Source organism: Dendrobates tinctorius, unplaced genomic scaffold (assembly GCF_039654945.1).
Source record: "Dendrobates tinctorius isolate UK_male_01 unplaced genomic scaffold, ASM3965494v1 ptg000265l, whole genome shotgun sequence".
In the NCBI taxonomy this organism is placed as follows: Eukaryota; Metazoa; Chordata; class Amphibia; order Anura; family Dendrobatidae; genus Dendrobates; species Dendrobates tinctorius.
Genome location: NW_027361932.1, coordinates 16,408,884 through 16,435,047, shown reverse-complemented (window position 1 = coordinate 16,435,047; position 26,164 = coordinate 16,408,884). Strand labels below are relative to the sequence as shown.

Genomic DNA, 26,164 nt, shown 5'->3' with positions numbered 1-26,164 from the left:
CACTTCACTTGCCACTTTTGGGGAGTGCTCTCTCCTCATATGGATTGTGATAATTTCATCACCATATATATATATATTTATATATATTGTTTTATCACTTTTGTTTCTGTTGTTGTGATTATCAGTTGTTGTTTCACCTATTTTTGTACACCTCTTTATGTACCCTCTATATATATTTTTTCATCTTTTTCTTTCTATATTTTAATTTTCTTGGGGTGTTGTTTTATGTGATCACATATATATTTAATATTTTTTTATATTGCGATCAACAACTAGTTTTTTTAGTATTACCTTTTACCCTTTTGGTTTGCTTGTTACATTGGATTTATTTATACGTCTATATATTTATTTTCCAATATACTAGTATACATACTGTCCTGATACGTGCACGTTTCTTTTATAGTACTACTGTTTGCCACTATCTGTTTAGTAAAGGCAATTATATACAATTTTGTACAGAGTGGGCCATTTATATGGATACACCTGGGTGGGCCATTTATAAAATTGCATCCAAAATGGCCACCATGGTCACCACCCATCTTGAAAAGTCCCCCCCCCCCCATATACTAATGTGCCACAAACAGGAAGTTGTTATCACCAACCATTCCCATTTTATTTAGGTTTATCCATATAAAGGGCCCACCCAGGTGTATCCATATAAATAGCTCAACCTGTACTTGTCCGGTATTTTTATGGTAGTCCACTTTTCAGGGTGTTTTCTTTTTGCTCTCTTGTCTTGAGTGGTCACCACTCCTCACAGAGCAGACTGGGGCAATCACTATAGTGTTGTATTTTGATTTTTTTTAATTGTGTATTTTTATGAGTGTAGACCCACAGGTGTGTCTTTTGTGTTCATTCTAAATGTGGACCATGAATAGGATCATCAACAAACTATTACATGCTCCCACTCTATACCTGGGTTGGATTGTGAGCCCCATCGGGGGCAGTGATGATAATGTGTGCAAACTGTAAAGCGCTGGGGAATATGTTAGCGCTATATAAAAATAATTGTTATTTTTAAATATTAAATATATTATTATTACTACCCTGTCTTTACACTGCGTAGGACTGCACTAAGATTGTCCCACAATTAGTTGTTTAGGTTTGGTTCGGTATCATTTATGTCAAGAATGTTGCTTTTCACCTGTATGTACTGTGAGGTAGCGCTGTTATTCAGATAGGGGACACTCGCTTGGCAGCCAATAAATTACATCCGGCACGGGTTTTCCATAAAGCAATAACAGTTCATGCGGTTTATTCAGGCATCATAAACCATGACCAGCAACATAAAGTTCATATAAACGGCATAGCGTCCATGACGGAGCTTCACTCTGTTAGCAATGTCCAATACGCAGGCTTTTCAGCCTCACAATTATATCCCCTGTCAGGGTTTTACCTCATGGCTGCTTCTACATGCTGCAGACATTCATTCCCTCTCCCTAGGAACTCTCAGGCACTTGCAGCAATTAAACACAGCGTCCACACGTGCTGTCAGGAAGACAGACATCTCTTTGCACGAGACCTTCCATATGGACCAATTGGGTCCCTGCATTCACTCATGTGACCAAACCTCAGATACCTTATATGGTCCATAACCACACCCACAGGTGATCACATTGCTATGACCTCACTAAAGGTCCTATTACACACAGGATTCCCTGACACATTGCAACGGAAACGTCAGCAGTACCTCTGCTGATCAATACTCGAGCCTGCATCCCAAGGCCACCCACCTTGAGATACATAATGGTCATTCAGTATCCTACACCTATCAGGACACTGGAAATGCTTATACTCTCGTCCTGGGACATTCACACAGCGCCCCCTAGCGGACACAGTGGTCACTACACCACAGTACCTATAGGCAGGTGCTGTTAGAGCTCTTTTTTTCCAATTTGTTTCTCATTCTCAAGATTTGAGTTGTATGTAACCATGTGTGGGACAGAAGATGGCAGAAAATTGATGCTGAGCATGTTGTCCAGACCACATAAGTATAGCTGTAGCACCCAAAGATCACACTGGCTACAATTTACAGTAAAATAGACACAAACTTTCTATAAAACACATTTTATTACAGATCATATAAAAACTTTATATACAATAAAGCATAAAAGGTTCACAATGGTTATTTAAATAACAATATACAATACAAATGCTGCATAAAGGCTCAATTTATGAGAGATACAATGTACAGGGACCTTTTAAATATATATTGTTACAGAGGACCTTTTACCAGATTTAGCATGTTAAACTAGCCATAAGGTATAGTGGCTGCAGAGATTTTTCTCTGGGGGTGTGTACGTCTTACCCTGTGTGACACTGACCAATCATAAGCAACATACAGGAGAGAAAAAGAACACGCCCCCACAGTAGCTTATCTCCTCATTGGTCTTACTGAAGAGGTGTGTGTGATTAAAATGTGAGGGGAATAAAGCAGAGATTATTAACACTTTTCAGATTTTAGAGAAACTGTTTTACTCAGCTCTGCAGCTATTACTCCCATATGTGGCTAGATTACCATGCTCGTACTGGTGAAAGGACCTTTTTATATACCAGTAAATAATTAGTATCTAATAATTATCTGTTAGGCATATGAACTGACAAGGGTGTGAATTTTTTTCAAAAGTACTAAATACCTAAATAGTCCCTTAACCTGAAAATATATGGTAACTGTACAGCACCCTTGGTGCTTGATCTTCACTGCTAAGGCTTGCTTGAGGACCAATAATTCTCAATGCATAAAACAGAGGAGAACCCCTGCTAACTTTTTGTATTCTCCTGGGCAACATCTACAACTATCCCATGCCCAATTTAACAGTTCTTATTATTGTTTTCTTTAGAGAATGACTAATCAGGTTAGAAGAAAACCAAAGGAGTCCATTGTACCCTATTTGGCGGACATTGCACTGGACAGTAAATATTATGTAGTGGGGGTTTTTTATTGGCTTTGTATATTTGTTTCATTTCTAGTTAGCCAGGTGAAAACATATATGTAAGTGTGCTTATATATATTTTTACTTCGCTGGGATGTGTCTTTTTTGCTCTACAGTGCTTACACGGGTTTTCCGAGATTAACTTTTTATTGTCACAATGTGTCTCCATTCAGCTCTAAGCAATTTTCTGATTTACACTCTATCAAAATTGCTACCGCTGCTGAGATTATGATCACAAAATACCCGCCAGCTCTTTTCTGTTCCTGCCTCTGTTCATGTGCCGTACATTTCACATGATTTGCGTCTCCTTAATGACTACTACAATGAATATGTCGACATTATTGATGTCACGTTCTATGTCCGCCACTGTTTCAAGAGCACTGGTGGTGTTACATTGATGGCTAAAGTTGTTGACATCATTGTTGACATCAATGTTGACAATAATTTTGATGGAGTCCACATTACAAAATTTCTTAACGATTCGTGACACGTTTTTACAACAAAACTGTTTTCCTAGAAAACCCATTTAAAGAGACCACTCGGTAAAAGTAAAACCAAAATTATAGTCTTATAAACCATAACTTCACCATCTGGAATATCTCACTACCCATGGAACAGGCCAATGAGGGCCTTCTCATAGTTTTGACATATCCCATTAACAGGTAATACAAGTATTTTCTAAAAAAATTCCTTTAAAGTCAGTCTATTGCAATATACGGTAGTTTTACTTTGTGTAGGAGAAGTAGTTGCTGTGTCCTATAAACTGTCCTGCAAAACTAGAAATCTAGGGCAGTAGTTGGGTTATGTTGTATTGATATTGTATATGTGAGTCTCAATACTGTGATAATTATTGTTACAAATGATTAATATGAAGCATAACTGTAGTGCCAATAACAATTACAGTAGTCATATCGGTAAACATTGCAGTGATAATTGGCTACATTTCCAAAACCTGAGTTTGCCATAGATGTTTGCTCCTCATGCTTCCTAATTAACTTACCAGGAATAGAGCCCAAGACAGCGTAAAACAAACACCAGATAAAATAACACCTTAATCCCATGTTTTAGTATCATAAAAAGCTATCTGATCACTTTAAAAAAATTACAGAATGTATTAATACTTGGAGGATGTACAAATACTGTCAAGATGGTAATGACAGTACTGTAGCCACACTGAGACTAAAGGCCCTATGTCATCAGATACAACAACCTTTCAAAATGTAGGTACCATGGTGGTCAGCTGATTGCCACAGGTTCCAGTCTTGGCACCGCTCACAAGCTGATGATTTTGCCAATGGAAGCTGTGGCCAGCTAAGAATTTTCTCTACTGCGGCTACAGAGTGTTTTGAGTCAGGGTGCTTTCACATTCCACTTTATCAAATGTCCAAACCCCTCGTAAAACGGGATTAAGGCGTAAGCTCCAATGGGGCCATTGACTAAAATGGCGCTAACAGAGTGAACGTGTGCTCTGCTGTGCATCATTTGTGGGAATATACACCTACTGGAGGCGGACACTCAGATGTAGTAGACTGTGTCAGGGTGTCCGCCTTCAGTAAGCGTATACACCCGAAAATGATGCACGTCAGAGCGCACTTTCACTCTGTCGGCACCATTATAGTTAATGGCCCCATTGGCGCATGTGTCCGAAGCGTGTTTTCCAGGAGGTTTGGAATCAAGCCCCAAGGAAACCAACGAACGTGTGACAAATCACAATGTAAAGGCTTCCTAAGTCAAAATGGGAAATGCTAGAACGACTTTCCATTCTGGCCTCTCCTCTATGACATCCAGATGCCCTACTAATGAATATGCATAAGGGTTGTCTTTATGAAACAATTTCTTTAAAGCACCACTCTGGCATTTTTTTTTTCACCACTGGAGTGATATTACTAATGCATGTTCCTTGCCCCTAGTCAAAAACATATCAGCTGCCGTCTTCTCCTTTTCTTGGTGCCACTCTGTTTGATTTTCTGCGGGTTGTCACCTGTCGGATCGCTCCATAGTTAGTGGGGCGACCCGGAGGTCACTACTCAATGTAAGTCTATGAAAGGAAGAACGACGCCAGAACAAGGCTATCACAAACTTACATCGAGAGCTAATGACTGTCATCTCTGACTTCTGCTCAGTAAGGAGCTGCTCCGGTGGTGAAGTGAACAAAAAAACACCACAGTGGTGCTTTAAAGGCTATGGATACCTTTGACTTGAAAGAAGGATTTTTAAATATATTAGTGGTTCCTTGAGTTAAAGAAAAAGTGTCAGGCTCCAATCTTCATTCATATTTTGACCACCTTATTACTCATTTTGCAGTCTGTTCGTAGTCCCTTACCTTTTAATTTGAAAGCTAATATCCTTTTTTACTATTAAGTTCTATCTGGGTTCTGGTCTTCCCATGGACTATCCATGAAAAATCTGTGTATATAGCACCTTGTTGCTTGGGGTTGCCTTTGAAACTACAACATTCATCTTGTCCACCACTGATAAAAATGTACTTATAGGGTGTTTCCAGGCTGACACCTTCACAAATCTCTACAAGTGCCACAACAACTTTGACATGTAGAATAGGTCCACACTCAGCAAATTTTGCTTCAAATTCAATACCGCAAGGCCACATGTGTAGCAAAATCTGCTTTTTTCAAAGTAATTCTCAGTGGGTTTCACCCAGCTACATAAAAAGGGAGATTAAAATCTGCCCCCAAAAAATTACATGTTGCAGATTTTAAAATCTGCAGGTCAATTTCTATATTTAAAGGGTAACTGTGGTTTTAATTTGTATTTAAAAAATTAACATTAGACATGAAAACAAGAAAACTTTGTAATGTATCTTATCAGAGCAATCTGTTTCTTTCTCCTCCTGGACTGATCGTTCATTTTTAAAATTCTCAATTCACCGGTAAATTCTGTACACGTAAGGCTTAGTTCACATTGCGTTAGGGGCATGTGTTTAACGGATCCATTAAACGGATGCTCTAATGCTGATGTCATTTTTGACATCTTTTGTGCCCTAGTGCTAACGGTATGCGCTAACGCATGGTAGCATTTTGCTATCATGCGTTAGGCATACAGGTCTATGCACAGCGAACGCGTCCGTTCGCTGTGCTATAGACCCGACGTACCAGAAAACGATGCAGACCGCTTTCGAGGGTGCGCCATAAAGTAACGTTTCATCGCTAACGCATGCTGATTTTGGCATGCGTTAGGATGCGTTACTATTATTGCGGCCAATGGGTGTGTTAACGCATCCCTTACATAGCATTAGTGCAGCTATGTAACAGATGTGCTCAACGCATGGCCCCCTAACGCAATGTGAACCACCCCTTACTGAGATAGGAGAAGAAACTTGCTACTGATAAGATTCTATGTAGACCAGAGGAGGGAAGGAACTCTGCTTCTAGCTCTTCTCTCTTCCCCTTCACCGCCTCCCCGCTACATAGAATTTTATCAGTACTAACTGCCATCTCCTATCTCAGTAATGAAATATCTGCCTGCTTTCACTAAATACAGATTTTACCCATCAACTGAAAATTTAGAAAATGAATGATCAGTCCTGGTAGAGAAAGAAGCAGATTTCTCTGATAAAATATATTACAAAGTTGCTTATTTTTTTACATAGAAATGAAAACGATGGTTACACTTTAGTATACCTGCAGAGTGTAGACGAGATTTGTAAATCCACAGATTAAATCCGCAGGCAAAATCCTCGCAAAAAAATTGTGCAAATCCACAGATACATTCAGCAGTTTCCATCTTAGGGTATGTGCACACGGAGTTTTTTGGCTCTGCGGATTTTGTAGTAAAATCCGCAGATAAATCCGCAGGAATAAAGTCCTGCGGTTTATCTGCGGATTTGCCTGCGGTTTTACACCTCATAATGGATGAGGTGTGAAACCGCAGCGTTTCTGCACAAAAGAATTGACATGCTGCGGATTGTAAACCACAGCAAAACCGCGCGGAAAAATCCGAAGCATGTGCACAGCGTTTTCCAGTTTACCATTGAAAACAATAGTACTGTATAACGCACCTAAATCTGCTGCGGACCTGCAGCTGCAGAAACGCTGCGGATCCGCAGCAGAATCCGCACCGTGTGCACATACCCTAAAAGAACTTACCTGTATTTCGCCTGTAGAATAACAACTTGGAAATTCAACATGGTATGAAATTTATATGATTTGGAACTGATAAAATCATGGCAGTTTTAGTTTATGTTACAAAATTTCACTAATACAAAAATCTAATTAGTAGAAATGTTAAAAGAACATTGTGGGAACAGCCATTCTTCCTAGATAGTGAGAATAATTAGCAAACGTGTGCTACAAACCTTTCTTGATCAGTGTCCAGCACTGCAAGACGTATTGCTACTGTACAGATACATACATTAAATAAAAGATAGAGAAAACGTCTCTCTAGGTAAGTGTTGCACACCGTGTTAAAATCGTCAATGTCGGCAAAGTGTAAGGAGTTAAACATAGATTTCAAGTTGCAGATGTGATATGTGGCCTTTTGTGTTTCTTCACAATAATATAATAATATTGGTTCTATGTGTTGCAATAAAATTGTTACAGTACGTCTAGATGATAGTAGCACTGATGCTGTGAAATCACAACCGAACCCTAAGGAAAAGACTGAAATCAAAAATCGATGTTTCAGTTTTTGGAATCGTTTCCTGAGTCCCTTTCATCTCGCACACACAAGCAGTCTAAGCTTCCTGGCAATCCATCACATGACTTGCACAAGGCAATAATGTATTTTTTTTCCAAAAAAGCATGTGGTAGGGTTACAATGTGCCTTACTCTGCACCTGGAGTTATATCACCTTGCTTTATACGTCAGTCCAACAAAACACACAACTGGTCGATGCGACAGAAAATGCTGTTCTTTGCTTTACTCTCTGCAGTCCATTAAAAAACGTGGACTTGTCTTATGTCAGTGCTCTTCGCAAATACATTTGGGTTATGTCAGTGCTCTGCACAAATACATGTATGTAGTGAAAGAAAGGGTTGTGTGCAGTTGGTTTCATCATAATGAGTTGGCAGATGATGATGACGCTGGGCAGTTGAAGAAATCTTGACTGATCAGGCGGGGATAACCCTCCTGCACACGGACTTGTACAGGATCAAACTTCCAGTAATATCGACCCCGCAGGAAATAAGCAAAACCTACAAGCAAGCACGGTAAAGCTGATTGTGAATAAATATTTCTGACTGGCGGCACAAAATCATTATGAAACTGTGATATGTAATCATTCCAAATACGTGTAGGACTATATACAGTAGAAGGACTCACAAAGAGATGGTTAAATGATCATATGAACACATCTGTACAGGTCCTCTAAGGGGTTGTCCCATTAACAAAGTACATTTTAAACAGTAGATTTTGGAACAATAATAAGTTCCAAAATTAGATGTGTAAAAAATGATCCTGTGCTGAGATAATCTTATACATGTGCCCCTGCTGTGTACTGTGTAATAAATGACTGACCGTACAGGGACATGGTCTGATCATACCACAGCTCCTGGGCAGGGGAGGACACAACTGGACATAAAATACTTAATTTGAGAAATTATCCCATTCACTATTTCACTTCTTTAGGTCATCAGTGATGTTTTAATTAACCTCTCCTCTAAAAATGATATAATCACTATAATTTACAGCTGTTTTTATGCTTTGGGAGCACAATTTTCCTTAATGGCCTAAAACACCAAAATACCTTATTTGGTCCATAATAGCAATAAAATAATAGTTATTACTTTGATCCATTTTTTTAGAGTTGGAATATTAGCACTAATCACTGTAAAATAGTGAAAAATGTTTAAAATGATTGTCCAGTTATGTTTTTAATAAGAATATGGAAACCTAACTAATGTGGTTGTATTATCAAATATAGATGTTGGTGTGCTTCTGGGTTCAGACAGCTCTGCATACTGCTAATGCTCAACACAGAAAAGAGTTTCCTGCATGGGATGGATGGCTAATCTGAACTTCCAAGCCACTTTCCTTTTCGTAATGACCAAGTAAGCCATATTAATTAACGACAGGAACCAGTCAGCCAGCCCTCTTCACATCAAACTGATTGCAGATTGAGACAGGAAATGCTCTTTAGTTTTGGACACAAGGCTGAAAGTGTGTTGCTGCCATCCATTTATTCTGACAACCAGGGACGGTGTTAGGGGCAGGCAGATTAGGCAACTGACTAGAACCCTCGCTATCCCAGGGGCCCCCAGTCTTTGGTGTGCGCAAATAGCCACCCACCACGTGGCCGCTATGGGACCCGTGAGTAAGAGGGGTTTTGTTGTCGTGCCGCCTCCCCCTGCATCGCACATTCAACTTATCGGCATCACAGACGCCGATACAGCTGAGAGCAATGATGGAAGACAGATCGTGAGATGATGCTCCGTCTCCCATCACTCCTCCTCTGCTTCTGACTCAGCGGGCGCGTGATGACGTCACGTCATTGTGTGTCATGTTATGTCAGCAGTGGAGCTGATGAGATAAGCTGCAGAAGCCAGAGCAGCGGTGAAAGGTGAGAGGTAAGTATTGTGTGTTTTGCATTATACTGTGTGTAATACTGCTGGACTATTGGGCTGCATTATTGTGTGCGTGTGTGTAGGCTGCATTATGCTGTGTGTGTGTGTGTGTGTGTGTGTGTGTGTGTGTGGGGTGGCAGCATTATTGTGTGTGTGCATGGGGGTCTGCATTATATTGTGTGTAGGGAAGCTGCATTCTACTGTGTGTGTGTGTAGTGGGGGATGCATTATTCTGTATTATGGGGGGCTTCATTACACTGTGTGAGTGGTGGAGCTACATTATACTGTATGTGGGAGGCTGCATTTTGCGCTTTGTTCTGTGTGCGTGGGGGCTGCATTATACTATGTGTGCAGGGGGGCTGCATTATACTGTGTGTGTAGGGGGGCTGCATTATACTGTGTATGTGTAGGAGGGCTACATTATACTGTGTGGGGGGGACTACATTATACTGTGTGTGAGGACTGCATTATACTGTGTGTGGAGGGTTGCATTATACTGTGTGTGTGGGGTGCATTATACTGTGTGTCGAGGGCTGGATTATACTGTGTGTGTAGAGGGGGCTGCATTATACTGTGTGCGGAGGGCTGCATTATACTGTATATGAGGGCTGCATTATACTGTGTGTATGAGGGGCTGCATTATACTGTGTGTGGGAGGGACTGCATTATACTGTGTGTTGGGGGACTGCATTGTACTGTGTGGGAGGATGGATTATACTGTGTGGAGGGCTGAATTATACTGTGTGTGTGGGGGGGCTGCATTATACTGTGTGTAGAGGGTCTGCATTATACTGTGTGTGTGTGTGGAGGGCTGTATTATACTGTGTGTTGGGGGACTGCATTATAATGTGTGTGTGGAGAGCTGCATTGTACTGTGTGTGGGGGATGGATTATACTTTGTGTGTGTGGAGGGCTGCGTTATATTGTGTGTGGGGGGACTGCATTATACTGTGTGTGTGCGTGGGTGCTGCATTATACTGTGTGTGGAAGGCTGCATTATACTGTGTGTTGGGGGACTGCATTATACTGTGTGTGGAAGGCTGCATTATACTGTGTGTGGGAGCTGCATTATACTGTATGGGGGGCTGCATTATACTGTGTATGTGTGTGGAGAGGGGGCTGCATTATACTGTGTGTTGGGGGACTGCATTATAATGTGTGTGTGTGGAGAGCTGCACTGTACTGTGTGTGTGGAGGGCTGCATTATACTGTGTGCATGGGGGCTGCATTATACTGTGTGTGGGAGGCTGCATTTTATTGTGTGTAGGGGGGCTGCATTATACTGTGTGTAGGGGGGCTGAATTATACTGTGTGGAGGGGCTGCATTATATTGTGCGTGTGTGTAAGGGGCTGCATTATGCTCTGAGGGAGTGCTACATTATACTCTGAGGGGTCGCTGCATTATACTCTAATGTGGCACTGCATTATACTCTATGAGGGGACTGCATTATACTCTATGAAGAGGCGCTGCATTATACTCTGAAGGGGGCTGCAATATACTGTATGTGTGGGGGACTGCATTATACTGTGTGTGCATGGGGGCTGCATTATACTGTGTGTGCATGGGGGCTGCATTATATTATGTGTGTGGGGGCTGCATTATATTGTGTGGGGGCTGCATTATACTGTGTGTGGGGGCTGCATTATACTGTGTGTGTAGGGGGGCTGCTTTTTACTGTGTGTGTCGGGGCTGCATTATACTTTGTGTAGAGGGCTGCATTATACTGTGTGTAGGGGGCTGCATTATACTGTTTGGGGGCTGCTTTATACTGTGTGGGGGGCTGCTTTTTACTGTGTGATGGGACTGCATTATACTGTGTGTAGGGGGTTGCATTATACTGTGTGTGTAGGGGGCTGCATTATACTGTGTGGGGGCTGCATTATACTGTGTGTGTAGGGGACTGCATTATGCTCTGAGGGGATGCTGCATTATACTCTATGATGTGGCACTGGACTGTACTCTATGAGGGGTGTTGCAGTATACTCTATGAGGGGGCTGCATTATACTCTATGAGGAGGCGCTGCATTATACTCTGAAAGGGGCTGCACTATACTCTATGAGGGGAGCTGCATTATACTCTGAGGGGGGCTGCATTATACTCTGTTGAGGACTATGAGTTGCATTAAATTATATGGGGGCTGCATTGCACTCTAGCAAAGACCACGAGGAGTGCATTATAGTATATGCACTATATTGGACCTGCATTATACTGTATCAAGGACTATGGAGAATGCATTAGACTATATGAAGAAACATGGGGTGCATTATACTATGAGGAGTGCATTGTACTATATGAAGGACTATGGGGGTGCATTATACAAGGTGGAGGACAATGGGGGTGCATTATACTATATGGAGAACTATGGGGAGTGTATTGGACTAAGGGGAGTGTATTAAAGTATATGGAGGGATATGGAGCACATTACACTATATGGAGGACTATGGGGCACATTATACTATATGGAGGACTATGGGGGGCATTACACTATGTGGAAGACTATGGGCTTTATTATACTAAACAAGCAAAATGCTGCCTATTCATCTAGTGATTGGATTGTTTATGCTGGAAAAAAAAGCACACTGCCCGGTGTAACCTTCAGATTTGCTGCTTATAACATGATACTGCATGGGGACAGACTGTTCTACTAGTGATCATTCTGTGCCCATCATTCTTCGTCAGCTGGTGTAAAGAGGCCAGGAAACAAGCATCGAACAACTTCAATATTGTCAATCACGCTCGTTTAGCGGCCTGAACTTAGCGCATGTAAATACAACCAAAATGGTTTTGCGTGATGTGGAGTAAATGAGAATTTGGGGCCCCGCTTTAAATTTTTGCCCAGGGCCACACTTTGTCTAATACCGGCCCTGCTGACACCTATTTTTTCCCAACAACTGCTGCCAGACAGCACTGGCGTCTTATTTACTGGGAGAAGAAAAGAATCAGCTGTTCATATTCAATTGTTGTGAGAGAGCTAGGAACCCGCAGAAGATGATGTGTTTGAAAACTTTTATTAGGGTGTATGGGGGTCTTAAAAATTCTTTTATGAGTATTCCAATACTACTGTAACTGGAGATAGCTTATAATATGTTGTTGTGCCTGATTTTAAGGGAAATCTGAACCTGTCAGCTGGATTTCACCAACTGCAAACTATTTATAATCATAGTAACTCTTTCAAAGACAAGTCCAGCAATAGCTTTATATGGACAGTCTATTCCTCAGTTACTGAGAAATCAGAATTTGAATTGATATGTAAATGAGGATGAAGGACTGTGGTAGAACTGAAGACTCTTTCACACCAGCTCTATTCCCCTCTTCCTGCCTGAGAGCCTCAGTGGTGTGTGACTTCACGCCAAGAAATCATCATTCAAGCAGCAGGAGGAGGTGGTGCTGTGCAAGGAATAGAGCTGGAGTGACAGAGGGTTCAGATCTATCCATTCGCATAATTTTAAATGATGATTTTTCATTAATGGAGGACCGGATTGACCATGTAAAGGTATTATTGGACTTGTCTGTGAAAGAGTTACATGCGCATATACATAGTTTCGGGTGTGAAACTATGCTGACAGCTTTCCTTTAAGATGGATTTGAGTGCATAATGCTATAGAAATTATGGTCAATGCCCTTCCTTTTTTAGGAAATAATATAGTCTCACCATGTTCATCCTGGAAGACAGCATCTATGCTTGTGGGCACTCCTCTCCAATCACTCATGCTTCTGGAGTGTCTATTTTCTATCCGTCGTGTCTCAGTATTGAATCGCCAATATTCTGCTCCTCTAAATAAGTATGTTTTCTTACTCTTGTTAGTGCCCCACAAAAGTGCCGCTTGAACATCAGGCACAGACAATCCAAGATCGGATATCTGGAAAGGGCCTGTGGCTTGTAATTTTCCATCAAATATCCAGTACTTTAAGCCTGTAAAAGAAATGATAGAAATATATAATATAAATATAATCTTTTACTTACCATTTTCTGTAGCTGTATGCACACTACATCCAAATTACATACAAAAAATATACAAGTATCAATCTATACATAATACTGTACAAAAGATATAGGCCTGTGCAAAAGAAAAAGAAGGCCAAAAAGAATGCTTTTAAAAATAGCAGTTTTAATAGTTTAATTTTATCACTGAACAAAAGTTAATGAACAAAAGTGAAATCTAAATCAAATTAATATTCGGTCTGACCACCCTTGGCATTCGAAACAGCTCATTTCTTCTGTGTATGCCTGCACCAGTTTTTGAACGAACTCCGCAGAGCAGGGAGGGGTTGCTTCAAACTTCTTGAGGTACTAGCCACAGATATTCTTTTGATGTGGAATTACACGTTTTTTTGACTCTTCGTGTAATCCCAGACTTGATGATGTTGTGATCTATGTCTCTGGAGGCCATATCATCAATTCCAGGGCACCTTGTTCTTCTTTACACCGAAGATAATTCTTAATAACATTGGCTGTATACTTGGGGTCATTGACCTGCTGCAGAATAAATATGGAACCAACTAGACACCTCCTTGATAGTATTGCATGATGGATAAGTACGTATCTCCCTTATTTCTCAACATTTAGGACACCATTAATCCTGACCAAATCCCAACTGCATTTGATGAAATGCAGCCCCATACATAAGGAACTTCCACCATGCTTCACAGTTACCTGCAGATGTTCATTATTGCACCACTCTCCAGCCCTTGAGAGGTAAAGCTGCCTTTTTGTTACAGCCAAGTATTTGAAATTTTGACTCATAAGTTCAGAACACCTGCTGACATTTTTACTTGACCTTGTTTCCATGATGAAAGTATGTTTTTTAGCAGCAATTCTTTGATCAAGACAACTTCTGACCAAACTTCTCTGAACAGTAGATGGATGTAGCTGTGTCCAAATGTTGCTGTACATTCTGAACTTTGGGCATTGCGAGTCTTCTTATGAATTCAAATGAAGAAAGCATAATTTATTTATCATCTTCTCAAGTAAGTTTCCTTGGCCAACTACTGCGTCTACAGACCTCAACATTGCCCATTTCTTGGTGCTTCTTCGAAAGAGCTTAAACAGCACATTTTGAAAATCCAGTCTGCTTTGAATAGTTTGCCTGCGAGAGATCTTATTGATGTAGTATAGCCACTTTCTCTGTCTGTGCTCCATCTTGCTATGATGTGACATGAAACTGACTTACACGGTTTTACCTTTGTAACAGAGATTGGCTCATCCTGTTTTAAGCCTTCTACACAGACATTACTGCTTCAGTTAATGACTGCATTTCAACCTTCGTATGACAATGATGATCATTATCACGTCTGGAATAATTAGTTACTCACGCACCTCAACATAATCCTACAAAACGTCTGAGAAAATATGCAAATATGCCTAGAAGAAATGCTGGTGTGAAGGTGAAGTGTGGTCACAACAAGAATTAAATTGCTTCAGATTTCTTTTCATTCACTTTGCATTTTTTTTTAATTGTTACAAATAAACTATTAACAATGCTATTCTTCAAAGCATTCTAAAGCCCCCGTTACACACTGCGATATCGCTAGCAATATCGCTGTAAAGTCACCGATTTTGTGACGTTGCAGCGATATTGCTAGCGATATCGCTGCATGTGATACTTACCTCTGACCGGCTCCCCCGCTGGTTATCGCTAATTGCGCGAGAAGCTCCTGGACCATTCCTCGTCGGCCACTTCCTGCGGCGCCGACGAGCGACGCGTGGAGCCGGGCGGGAGGACGCAGGATCGCCATGTCTGACAGGTAAGTAGCGACCCCCGTCCCCAGCGATGTCGCTAGTGAGATCTGCCTGTGTGGCAGCTCACTAGCGACCACCTAGCGATGCACCAGCGATCCTGACCGCGTCATGTCGCTAGTCGGGATCGCTGGTGCATCGCTAGGTGTAACGGTACCCTTACTTTGTGGCACTTGTTCCACACCTGCCTAAAACACACTTATATTTACAAATCTGATTATTAGGCTACAAACCTAAGGGAAACTATAAATTGCTTTATGATCCAAAAATCTGCCTGTCCCTGTGAACCTTGCGCTCCCGTATGTCTGCTACCTGTCTGTCAATGCCCCTCTCTTGCAATGTTTGAAATATTGTGCTCTAGGATATGTTGCTTTATGGGGCAGTTGAGCTGGCAAAAGCTTGATTTTCTTCTGTGCCTCAGGGTTAATAGGACATGCTACGGCTCCGGTGTACAGACATCCAACAAAGGCCTAAGAATGCGAGATGATCCATGGACCTGCCCTAGCTTGTACCTGCACAATCAATACACACTGTTAGTTATAATAGAATAACCCGAACCTCTATATTTGGGAATATCTACATCTATTCTTTATGCTACTAAATGTGATCTCTCTCAATAGGGCACTATTTGTCACATAGACAGCTATAATGCACTTCTTTGTCAACTCTATAGTCACTGTTTTTTCAGACAATTGTTTTATCATGGAGCTAAATCAAATCATCTATCTAAACATATTTATTACCATTATACTTCTGCAGGTCCATAAGGTGAAGGCGTTGTTTGACATGTATTTATACCATCACTTGCTTGCCTTAGGGTTATTAGTCACAGTGATTATTTATGATCACTTTGAGATATAATTGTTTTCAATGTTAAGAGCAAGGAAGACCTGGCACATACCTCAGGTCAGCAAAAGTAACATCTCAAGCAGATGTTCTTATAGCTTTATATTCTTTAATCTCAGAGGTATACTTTTACCACCTCCAGGGTCAGATTAGACCACCAGAATGCCACCAGATCCTGTGATCAGCCAAGGCACGGACAAAGTATTGTGCCCTAAATACAATATTGCCACAAATGTCCAGTAGAAGGCAACCTATTTGGATCTGGCTTTATTACCAATCACTTGCCCCTAGGTTCTAAAAATCTCTTACAGTGTCTTAACAAAATAATCTTACTCCATTAACTTTTTCACATTTTCATGCTACACCCACAAACTATTTTATTGGGATTTTATGTGATATACCAACACAAAGTAGCAAGCCTTTGTGAAGTGTAAAGGAATGATAGATACATGGTTAAAAAATAAGAAAAAAAAGTATTTATACCCCCAAAATGGCTAATGGCTACATACAGTGGGGGAAATAAGTATTTTATTCCTTGCTGATTTTGTAAGCTGTCTTTAATGCAGGTAACGAGTTGACTAGGAGCGTCTAACTGGTCTGTAGGAGCCAAAACTCTTAATGGGTTGGTAGGGGATCAAATACTTATTTCTCACCGCAAATTGAAAATTTATATAATTTATATAATGTGATTTTCTGGATTTTATTTTTGATATTTTATCTCTCAATGTTAAAGTTAACCCACCCTTAAAATTATAGACTGTTCATGCTTTTGTCAGTAGGCAAACTTACCAAATCAGCAAGGGATCAAATAATTATTTCCCCCACTGTATTAATAAATTAGAAGTTAAAGCAGCAGCCAATGTTTCATCATTATAGTTTTACTTACAGAGAAATTATACATTTTCTTTGTAACGTTAAGGCAGCTATGTTGTCTACTAAAATACCAACAGAAAGGATATAAGTAGCTTCTTGAATACCAAAGTTAAATAACAAAGTGACAGTTTGTCAGTCTTTAAGAAATTAATTAAAGTAGCACTCCCATCAAAATGTTTATCTTCTTAATATATTTAAGTTATCATATTATATAGCTCTGTGTACTTACAATTGCTCATTTTACCTTTCTACCCAACTAATTCTTCTGTTTCCCATTAGGTGTATGACACCATGTGATTAAAGACTGACTAGCTGAATCCTTCTAAGCTCTATGTAGAAACAGGAAGACTCATTTCTCAGCATGAGTCACGTGCAGAGGCGTATCCAGGGGGGGCAGCCGGGGCATGTTCCCCAGGCGCAGACGGCAGGGGGGCGCAGTCGGGCCGCCTAATGCGGTGGTCCGCAGTGTCTCCCCTGGCGGCTGCATTCTGCCACCCCCTGGCCTGGGAGTCGGCCGTTCTCTGTGTCGGCTGTCAAGATGACAGCTGGCACAGAGAAGCTGCCGCGTGCTGGCTCCCAGAGAGCAAGTGTACTGGCATCTGTATAGAAGCCAGTACAATTGAAGCTCTGACCGCCGGGTCAGAGCGATGTCAGCCGCGTGATCAGGTCATGTGATCACGCTGCTGACGTCGCTCGTCGGCGCCCAGAGCAAACGCTGGTGGTAAGTGTGCTCCACTCGGGAGCTGAAGAACCACCGAAGATTAAGGGGGGATACATAAAGTGTGGGGGGATTTAGAGTTTGGATGGGGGGGATACATAAAGTGTGGGGGGATTTGGAGTGGGGATGGGGGGATACATAAAGTGTGGTGGGATTTGGAGTGGGGATGGGGGGCACTTTTTGTGTGGGGGGATTTGGAGTGGGGATGGGGGTTATTTAATGCGTGGGGGCATTTGGATTGGGGATGGGGGGTCATTTTATGTGTGTGGGGGATTTACAGTGGGGATGGGGTTTATTTAATGTGTGGGGGATTTAGAGTGGGGATGGGGGGTCATTTAATGTGTGGGGGGCATTTGGAGTGGGGATGGGGGGCGCTTAATGTGTGTGGGGAATTGGCATGAGGATGGCGGTTATTTAATGCATGGGGGGATTAAGAGTGGGGATGGGGGGGTTATTTAATGTGTGGGGGGAATTGGCATGGGGATGAGGGTACTTAATGTGTGGGGAGATTTGGAGTGGGGATGGGGGGATTTAATGTGTGTGGGGAGATTTGGAGTGGGGATGGGGGGATTTAATGTGTGTGGGGAGATTTGAGGACACAAAATCAAGAGTATGTATGAGGAAACAGTATGGAGGAGGGGTGCAGACACAGTATGGGGAGTCAGGGGTATGTGTGAGCAGACAGTATAGAGAGTGAGGGGGTAAATATATGAGGAGACAGTATGGTGAACAGGGGGATGTTAGAGGAGACAGTATGAGGAGGGAGGGGAATAGTGTATTTATGTTAGGAACATTAAAGGGGTTGTCCAGGATTGTGATGAGTCTGCAATCAGTCATTGTGACTGCAGACTTCTGAATTCTCACAGTGCTCACTGAACACTGTTAGGATTCTTTTGTGCCGGTAATTTACATACATGCGGTCACGTGCTGACTAGACATGCGTTGCCTCACTCAATGAAAATGAACAGAGCGAGGCCAGGCACATCTAGTCGGAATGTGGCCAGAAGTATTTAAATCACATGCTTGTGCTGACATGACCGTGTACTCTTGCCATCGGTACAGGAGAATCCTAAATATGTGCAGTGCATTAGTTGTGATAATTCAGAAGCCTGCAATGTCAGGATTCAGCTCTGCAGGTTCCAGTAGTCATCACATGGACACTTCACTCATATGTGATTTTCATAGTTATGGTCCAGTGACAATGAGCTTTTCTTCCTGCTTCTCTCAGTTTTTCACTGAACATTGAGAGCATTAAGAAGAGCAGCTCGTCGGTACATGACTAAGTGCAAATCGCATGTGTGCTTGGGGAGGGGGGGGGGGGTGCCGAACCGAATTCTTGCCCCGGGTGCCAGAAAGCCTAGATACACCTCTGGTCATGTGCTGCTGTAAAAGTCCCTGGCAGGGGGTGGAACGGAACAACTGGGTCAGGAGTTGAAGAGGGATGACTTATGTAGGGAAAAAGGTCTTCCTGTTTCTACATAGAGTTGAGAAGAATCAACTGGTTAGAAAAGTAAAACCAGCAATTGTAAATACACAGAGCTATATAATATGATGATTGCAATATATTGAAAGTATAAAAAATTTTGATGGGAGTGCTGTTTTAAGAGTGACAACAAATTTGGCAACAATGCTTGTTATCACTTTATCTTGAATATGTGTCACAACTGAATACAGAATTGCCGATATATCTCTAAGCAACAAAATCATTAAGCTTTGGGTAGTACTTTAAGGAGCTCCATACACAATAGCTGGTGGTGATTATGGCCAGGTGGCAGCTATCTCTTCCTACTCCTCCATACAAGGGCGCTCATTCTGCCAATTGTTCCTGTGTTCCCTCTGGCAGCGGCTTACCTCGTCAGGATCAAAAATATCAGCAGTCTGAAATCGGACATGCAGGACCCCCATCTCTCTTCACCTCACTTGTGGGGAAATAGACGTGATGCCTCCATAAACATTCAACTGCCGGCCGAGCCCGCTAATATTGGAACGTTCGGCTGATGTTTCTATAATGTATATGGAGACCTTGAAGCTATATTTAGACAGCCTGATAGTGGCCATTAAAAGGCCGCCAATCTGCATCATGATAGCCAATCTGATACCATTTAATAGCCTGTTTACTCAGGATGACTACACTTCGACATGTACAAAATAACAGTTACTATGATCATTGTGTATGCATAAAATATCACTCTTTCACCAGTGCAACCCCTGTTTATACAGGATTATGTGCTGCTGACAATAATCTTTAGGTAAAAAAAGATTTTTTTGCAATTTGTTCATTGGATGATCACCAGCTTGTTAAAACAAGCTGATAATTGGAATCTGATATTCCTATGAATGCTCGTTCCCGATTAGCGACCAATGTAAATGGGCCCTAAATGATTTACTAATGTATGATTGATTTTACCTTTTGAGGTGATCGCCAATAGCTGCTACTGCGCAGGCGGCACAATATTAGAGGAGGAAATTTTTTTTTGTTCTCTAGCAAGATGGCTATTGGATCATATATGCGATCACTGGCCCCTGCCTGCAAAAGGGTTTTTTTTCCCCAAGATATATATAATATATGTCAGAAGCCATACACATGAATACATAATCAGAGCAACACATGAATACCCCCCACAGGCCACCTTGAAGAATGAGCATATTAACTCAAAACTGAAAATAAAGATTAAACAACCACAAGACGGATTTCGTAATTTGAACTGGATATGCTGAGGGAATGGGAGCCAGTGAAGAGATTTGCAGAGGGGAGAAGCGGAGGAGTAGCGAGGAGAGAGATGAATGAGTCGGGCAGCAGAGTTAAGGATGGACTGGAGAGGTGCGAGGGTGTTAGCAGGGAGGCCACAGAAAAGGATGTTGCAGTAATCAAGGCGAGAGATGATGAGGGCATGCACAAGCATTTTAGTAGATTGAGGGTTGAGGAAAGGACGGATTCTGGAAATATTTTTGAGCTGGAGGCGACAGGAGGTAGAAAGAGATTGGAAGTGCGGTTTCAAGGACAGGGCAGAGTCAAAAGTTACTCCGAGGCAGCGGACTTCCGGTACGGGGAAAGAGTGATGTCATTTATTGATAGATAGGTCAGGTAAGAAAGATCTGTGAGATGGAGGAAAGATGATGAGCTCAGATTTGTCAACATTAAGCTTGAGGAAGCGAGAGGAGAAGGAGGATGATATGGCTGATAGACACTACGGGATTCTGGACAGCAGAGAGTTGACGTCTGGGCTAGAGAGGTAAATCTGAGTGTCATCAGCATAAAGGTGGTACTGGAATCCGTGGGACTTTATGAGTTGCCCCAGGCCAAGTGTATAGATTGAGAAGAGTAGGGGTCCTAGAACAGAGCCTTGGGGGACTCCAACAGAGAGAGGGTGGGATGAGGAGGTAGTGTGGGAGTGGGAGATGCTGAATGTGCGGTTGGAAAGGTATGAGGAGATCCAGGATTGGGTGAGGTCTTTGATGCCAAAAGGAGGAGAGGATCGGTAGTAGGAGGCAGTGGTCAACTGTGTCGAAAGCAGAGGACAGGTTTAGAAGCAGGAGTATAGAATATTGTCCGTTTGCTTTGGCTGTGAGTAGGTCATTAGTAATTTTGGTCAGGGCTGTCTCAGTGGAGTGATGAGGGTGGAAACCAGATTGTAGATTGTCAAAGAGCAAGTTAGATGAGAGGTGGGAGGAAAGTTCAGCGTGGACGTGCTGTTCCAGGAGTTTGGAAGCAAATGGGAGCAGCGATATTGGGCGATAACTGGACATAGCGGTTTGGGTCAAGGGTTGGCTTTTTAAGGATAGGCGTGATTGTGGCATGTTTGAAAGCAGAAGGGAAGGGAATGTGTTCTGACCTAATATCAATAGTCTGTGTGCTGAAAGTTTAATTTCTGTCAGACATTTTTTTAACAAGTTTAGTTCGTTAACACTGGTAACTTTAGCTATACTAGCAAAACGCTAATATGCCAGAGGCGTGCATAGAATTCATGGGGCCCCACAGGATAAGTCCTAATGCTTTCCTTCCCCCGCGAAAAAAAACAAACATTTGCGGGATTAGGAAGGGTCAGGGGACATATACATAATCACAGAAGGGTGTATCTTCTAATTTTTAAAGACACAGAGAGGGATATGTATTTTGTTCCATTAAACCCCCTAGAGTTGTTATCCACTACAATAACTCTTCCATGGCCCTCATAAACTGAGATGCAAAATACCCCCCACAGTGAATTCCTCCACAGTCCCTTTCACACGCACAGTATGATACTCTCACAATGACCCCAACACAGTGATGTCCCCAAAGTTCTTCCCTACAATTATGAGGCCACGACAATCCCACATCACAGTATTATATCCAACCCAGTCCCACAACACAGTATGATGGCCCCTACAGTCACACAACACACAACACAATATGATAACCCCAACACAGCTCTCTACACAGTATGATCACCCCTGCACACAGTTTGATCATACCCAAAGTCCTCCCACAAACAGTTGATGGCATCCAAAGCTCCCCACAGTTTATGATAGCCCCCACTGGATATTCCGCACACATAGAATGACAGCCCCTTACTTTTTGTTAATAAAAGAAAACTACTCACCCCTCACCATTGCCCTGCTGCTCCAGTGTCTTCAGAGTGCACTCTGAGGCTTCGCACAATGGGCCCGATGTAGTGAGTCTCTACTGAGACTCAGAGCTCAGACACACAGGGAACATAGGGAAAAAGGCTTATAGCTTCCTTTTCTATCTTCATCCAGGATGCACTTACTCTTGATAAAGTGACATTGGACAGGAAAAGCCTAATGCTGGCTCCATAGCGGCCACGTGTTCTGACACTATTAGTGATACCCCTGATACCACACATGATGAAATTTAGTTTTAGTTTATTCAATTTTTTTAGCACTTCCAGTAGGGTTCCTTAATGTAAGAAAATAATAAAAGTTGAATAATGCTATTTACCATGGAAGAACCAGATATTCCCAACAGAATCTTCCAAAGCAGCATCCACAGACTCAGGGATCCCTTTCCAGTGTCTTGAAGCCAAAGCTGGATACCCACTCTGGAGCTTTCCCCCTCTTAGGCGCCAGACATATCCAGATCGAAAGAAGAACAGCTCTCCCCGGATTGTGGATACCGCATCAAAATCTGTTGTACAGGCATCTGGCTAAAATAAAATTGGATACACTGATGTGACTAACAAAGGTAATTTTTTTTCTTTTTTTTAATTAAACTATACGGTTAAATTGTTCCGGTGTTTATGTTCTTCCCGTGTTCGCGTGGGATTCCTCGGAGTACTCTGGTTTCCTCCCACACACCAAAGGCATACTGATAAGGAAGTTAGAATGTGAGCCCTACATGAGATGAGATCTGTAAATTGTGGAATATGTTGCCGCAAAATAAATAACACATAAGTGTGTATAATCACATATGAAGGCTCTATCACATGAATATGTGACGGATCGGGCCCTGTGTCATGTTTTGTATTTTTATGCACAACACAGATGTGGACAGAGCCATGAATGGGAAACTACAATTGCCTAGTATATTTTCAGTATAGAATGTCAACCATCCGTTTAATCTAAATGGACTAAACATTTCTAAAAATCTGTACTTTTTTACTATATCACAGCAAACGTAATATAATCACTGCACAGGTATGTAAAGAAAGTGACCAATACAGAATGGTAAAAGATGGACATTGACTTTAGAGCTAAATATTTGCTTAGACAATGTAGGTAATGAGTTAATGATTTTTGACAAGAGGGTCAAAATAAAACAACCCATTTTCACAGTATAGTAGGAGTACATAATTTCCATATGCAGACATTATTATAAAACAAACCTCAGAATAAGGGATCTCATTGCTCTCAGGCTCAAGCGGACGGCTTTCTGGCTTCACGGTTGGAGCTACAGTTGGAGATTGTGGCGTACCATACAGGTATTGGATTCCCTGTTTATCGTCCGTGCTAAGGCTGAGTGGGTAGCGAAAAGTATAGAATGGAGACATCAAAGACTTGGAGACTGAGGAATGTTGTAAACCCAACACATGGCCAAACTCATGAGCGGCTACTTGTAAAAGGTCGGTTCCTGCAATGGATGAAAGTGAATGTGTATTTTTATAATCAGCTGCAAAAGGCTTCCATAGGAAAGAGAGCTATGTAGACATGAATGCCATTGTATTAGCTTATTGATGTTTAGTACCTACCTAAATTGTTGCCAATGGTCCAAGCTTCATCGTAATCAAAGTGTACATCCCCTTCACGATGTGTTTTCGGGAAAAAAGCATGAGCAAGGATGCCTCCAGGGCCATCAAATGGCAAGTTGTCTCCATGCCAGTACCTGTATGTACAACCATTTAATTCAACAGGTTACTGCAATAATTCTTGTGCTGAGCTGACTCTGCATATACTGCCTATGATGTGAAGATGTTCTTCTACCTGTCCAATCACTCATCATTTTTAGTAGACTAGGCTCAGCTCCAGGTTCTAAACTGTACCACTGCCACTACAGAGGGGGTATTCCAGTAAAATCAAATGTTAGGAACACCGCACTGCACTTGCTCACTGAGCCAGTGCGCGTGTCCTGAGTAAATAAACTGTGCCCAAAGAGACATGTGGAGCATGGCAGCAGCGGTGAAGATGCATGCTTCAGACAAACAGGACCTGAAGCATGTGATGGCTGGGGGCGTGGCCTAAGCTCCAGAGAGCTAGGAGCTGAAGGAAAACTCCTAGAAGGGTAACTACGGGTCAAAGTTACCAAGGGACATAGACAGTGACATAAACTTGATCAGACCGGGGTCAAAGCACGAGATAGCATGACAGTATCAAAGGATTAGACAGAACGGATAGTCAGGACATAGCCTAGGGGTCATACACAGAGAGGGCAGTACAGTACAAAAGGGGCAGGCAAAACTCGTAACAGGGACACGGCCAAATCAGAACCAAACAGGCACAACATCGTAGCACAGGCACAACAGGGTCAAACACACTCGGCAAGAGTCAGAGTATAAGCGACAGGGAATGGCCCCACAATGAGGCTATAAGAAGCCTCCCAGAATCTCAGAGTGAGGCCATCCAGGTTAACCCTAAAACCACCTAAGTCCAGAAACTCAGCAGACCATGACATCAAGTAACCATCTAGCCACAACATTTATAAGAGATTGTTGGGGTCTGACCACTGAAATCCTCAAAAGATCACTAGAACAGAGGACTTCCACCCTCGGTTACAATATAGCAACAGTTGTACATGGTCGGCGCCCCTCCATTTATTCTCTATGGGACAATATTTTGCTATCTCTATCAATCCCATAGATAAAATATGTAGCTGCGCTGCATATGCTCAACTACTGCTCCATTCAAATGGGTGACAGGAACCTCCCTTTCTGATGATCAGTGAGGGTATCAGTGCTTGGGCCCTCACTGATGTAGTAGATAACATCTGTCCTCTTGCGGTGGGTTCCTGCTCACACATACACTATGCACTCAGCTCTGCTAGTATCCGACTCTGTCTTACTTTGTCGCACAACCTTTTTACAATTGTAAGGTGAACACCAAATTGTCAATTTATTACCCAATCTCACGGGGAACAACAGAGGAACAGAAAAACGTGACATTTAAAAATAACATGAGCTAGGATTGCTATTTAAATGGGTTGTGCCACCATAAAGAATACATTTAACCAAGCAGAAAAGGTGGAAATAAATGGTTTTGTAATTCACAGTCAATAAAAATTATGCTCCATTCAAAAATTAACAAGCTTGTATTTTCTGAAGTTTGTTCCCTGGCGCCCACAGGCGTTATTCCGTCTGCAAGCTTTATCAGTCCCTGCACTGTCAGACCTGTGTGAGGTGAGTGCAGGGAGAATCCGTTGTGCACACTGGGGTTGGGAGTTGGGGGGACCTCTTATGATGACAGGAACTGTGCAAACTCGGTCAGGTGATCAGCCACTCAGGGGACGGATAAAGCTTGCAGCTGGAATAACGCCAGGGAGCAAACTTCAGAAGATACAGTAAAAGCTTGTCACTTTTTGAATGGAGAACAATTTTTAATAACTATAAATTAGCAATTTTTAATAACTGTAAATTACAAAACTATCTCCAAATTTTCTGCTTGGTTAAATGTATTTTTTTTTGGTGGCACAACCCATTTAAGGGGGAAGAACAAGGACAAGGAGGAGGATTAGGAGGAAGAGGAGGAAGAAGAGGAAGAAGAAAGGTGGAGGAGAAAGAGGAGGAGGAGGAGGAAGAGGAAGATCCCATTTTAAAACTTGAGATCTATAGTGTCTTTTGCCATTTGGTTGGTCAGGCATATTAGTACAGTGGATGCAGAATTAGTACCCATAGCAATACTGCAAGTATGAGAAGAACCAGAGATAAAATGCTCTCGGTAAAACACTTACTTTACAAGACCTGACAGTAATATTTATAAATGATTAGACTTAAGGCTTTCATCCCAGGAGGTGATTCTGGCAGTCTGCCAAGCGGGAAGCAGTAAAGCACCCCTACCGGAATGTCTCAAGTTGGTAAAATTTTAATTATGAGAATAGCGATAGTTTACTGC

General features: G+C 42.0%; 1 protein-coding gene across 1 annotated transcript in view; it reads right to left on the bottom strand.

Annotated features, from left to right (window-relative positions):
• Positions 1-4,559: 4,559 nt before the first annotated feature.
• Positions 4,560-26,164, bottom strand: part of MMP11 (matrix metallopeptidase 11) — a 58,839-nt gene continuing 37,234 nt past the window's right edge. The window contains exons 4-8 of the mRNA XM_073559163.1: positions 23,812-23,945; positions 23,449-23,693; positions 22,566-22,770; positions 13,105-13,365; positions 4,560-8,082 (exon numbers count right to left, since the gene is read on the bottom strand). Coding sequence (XP_073415264.1) covers positions 7,943-8,082; positions 13,105-13,365; positions 22,566-22,770; positions 23,449-23,693; positions 23,812-23,945 — 985 coding nt within the window. The 3' untranslated portion in view covers positions 4,560-7,942. The remainder of the gene's footprint in view (positions 8,083-13,104; positions 13,366-22,565; positions 22,771-23,448; positions 23,694-23,811; positions 23,946-26,164) is intronic.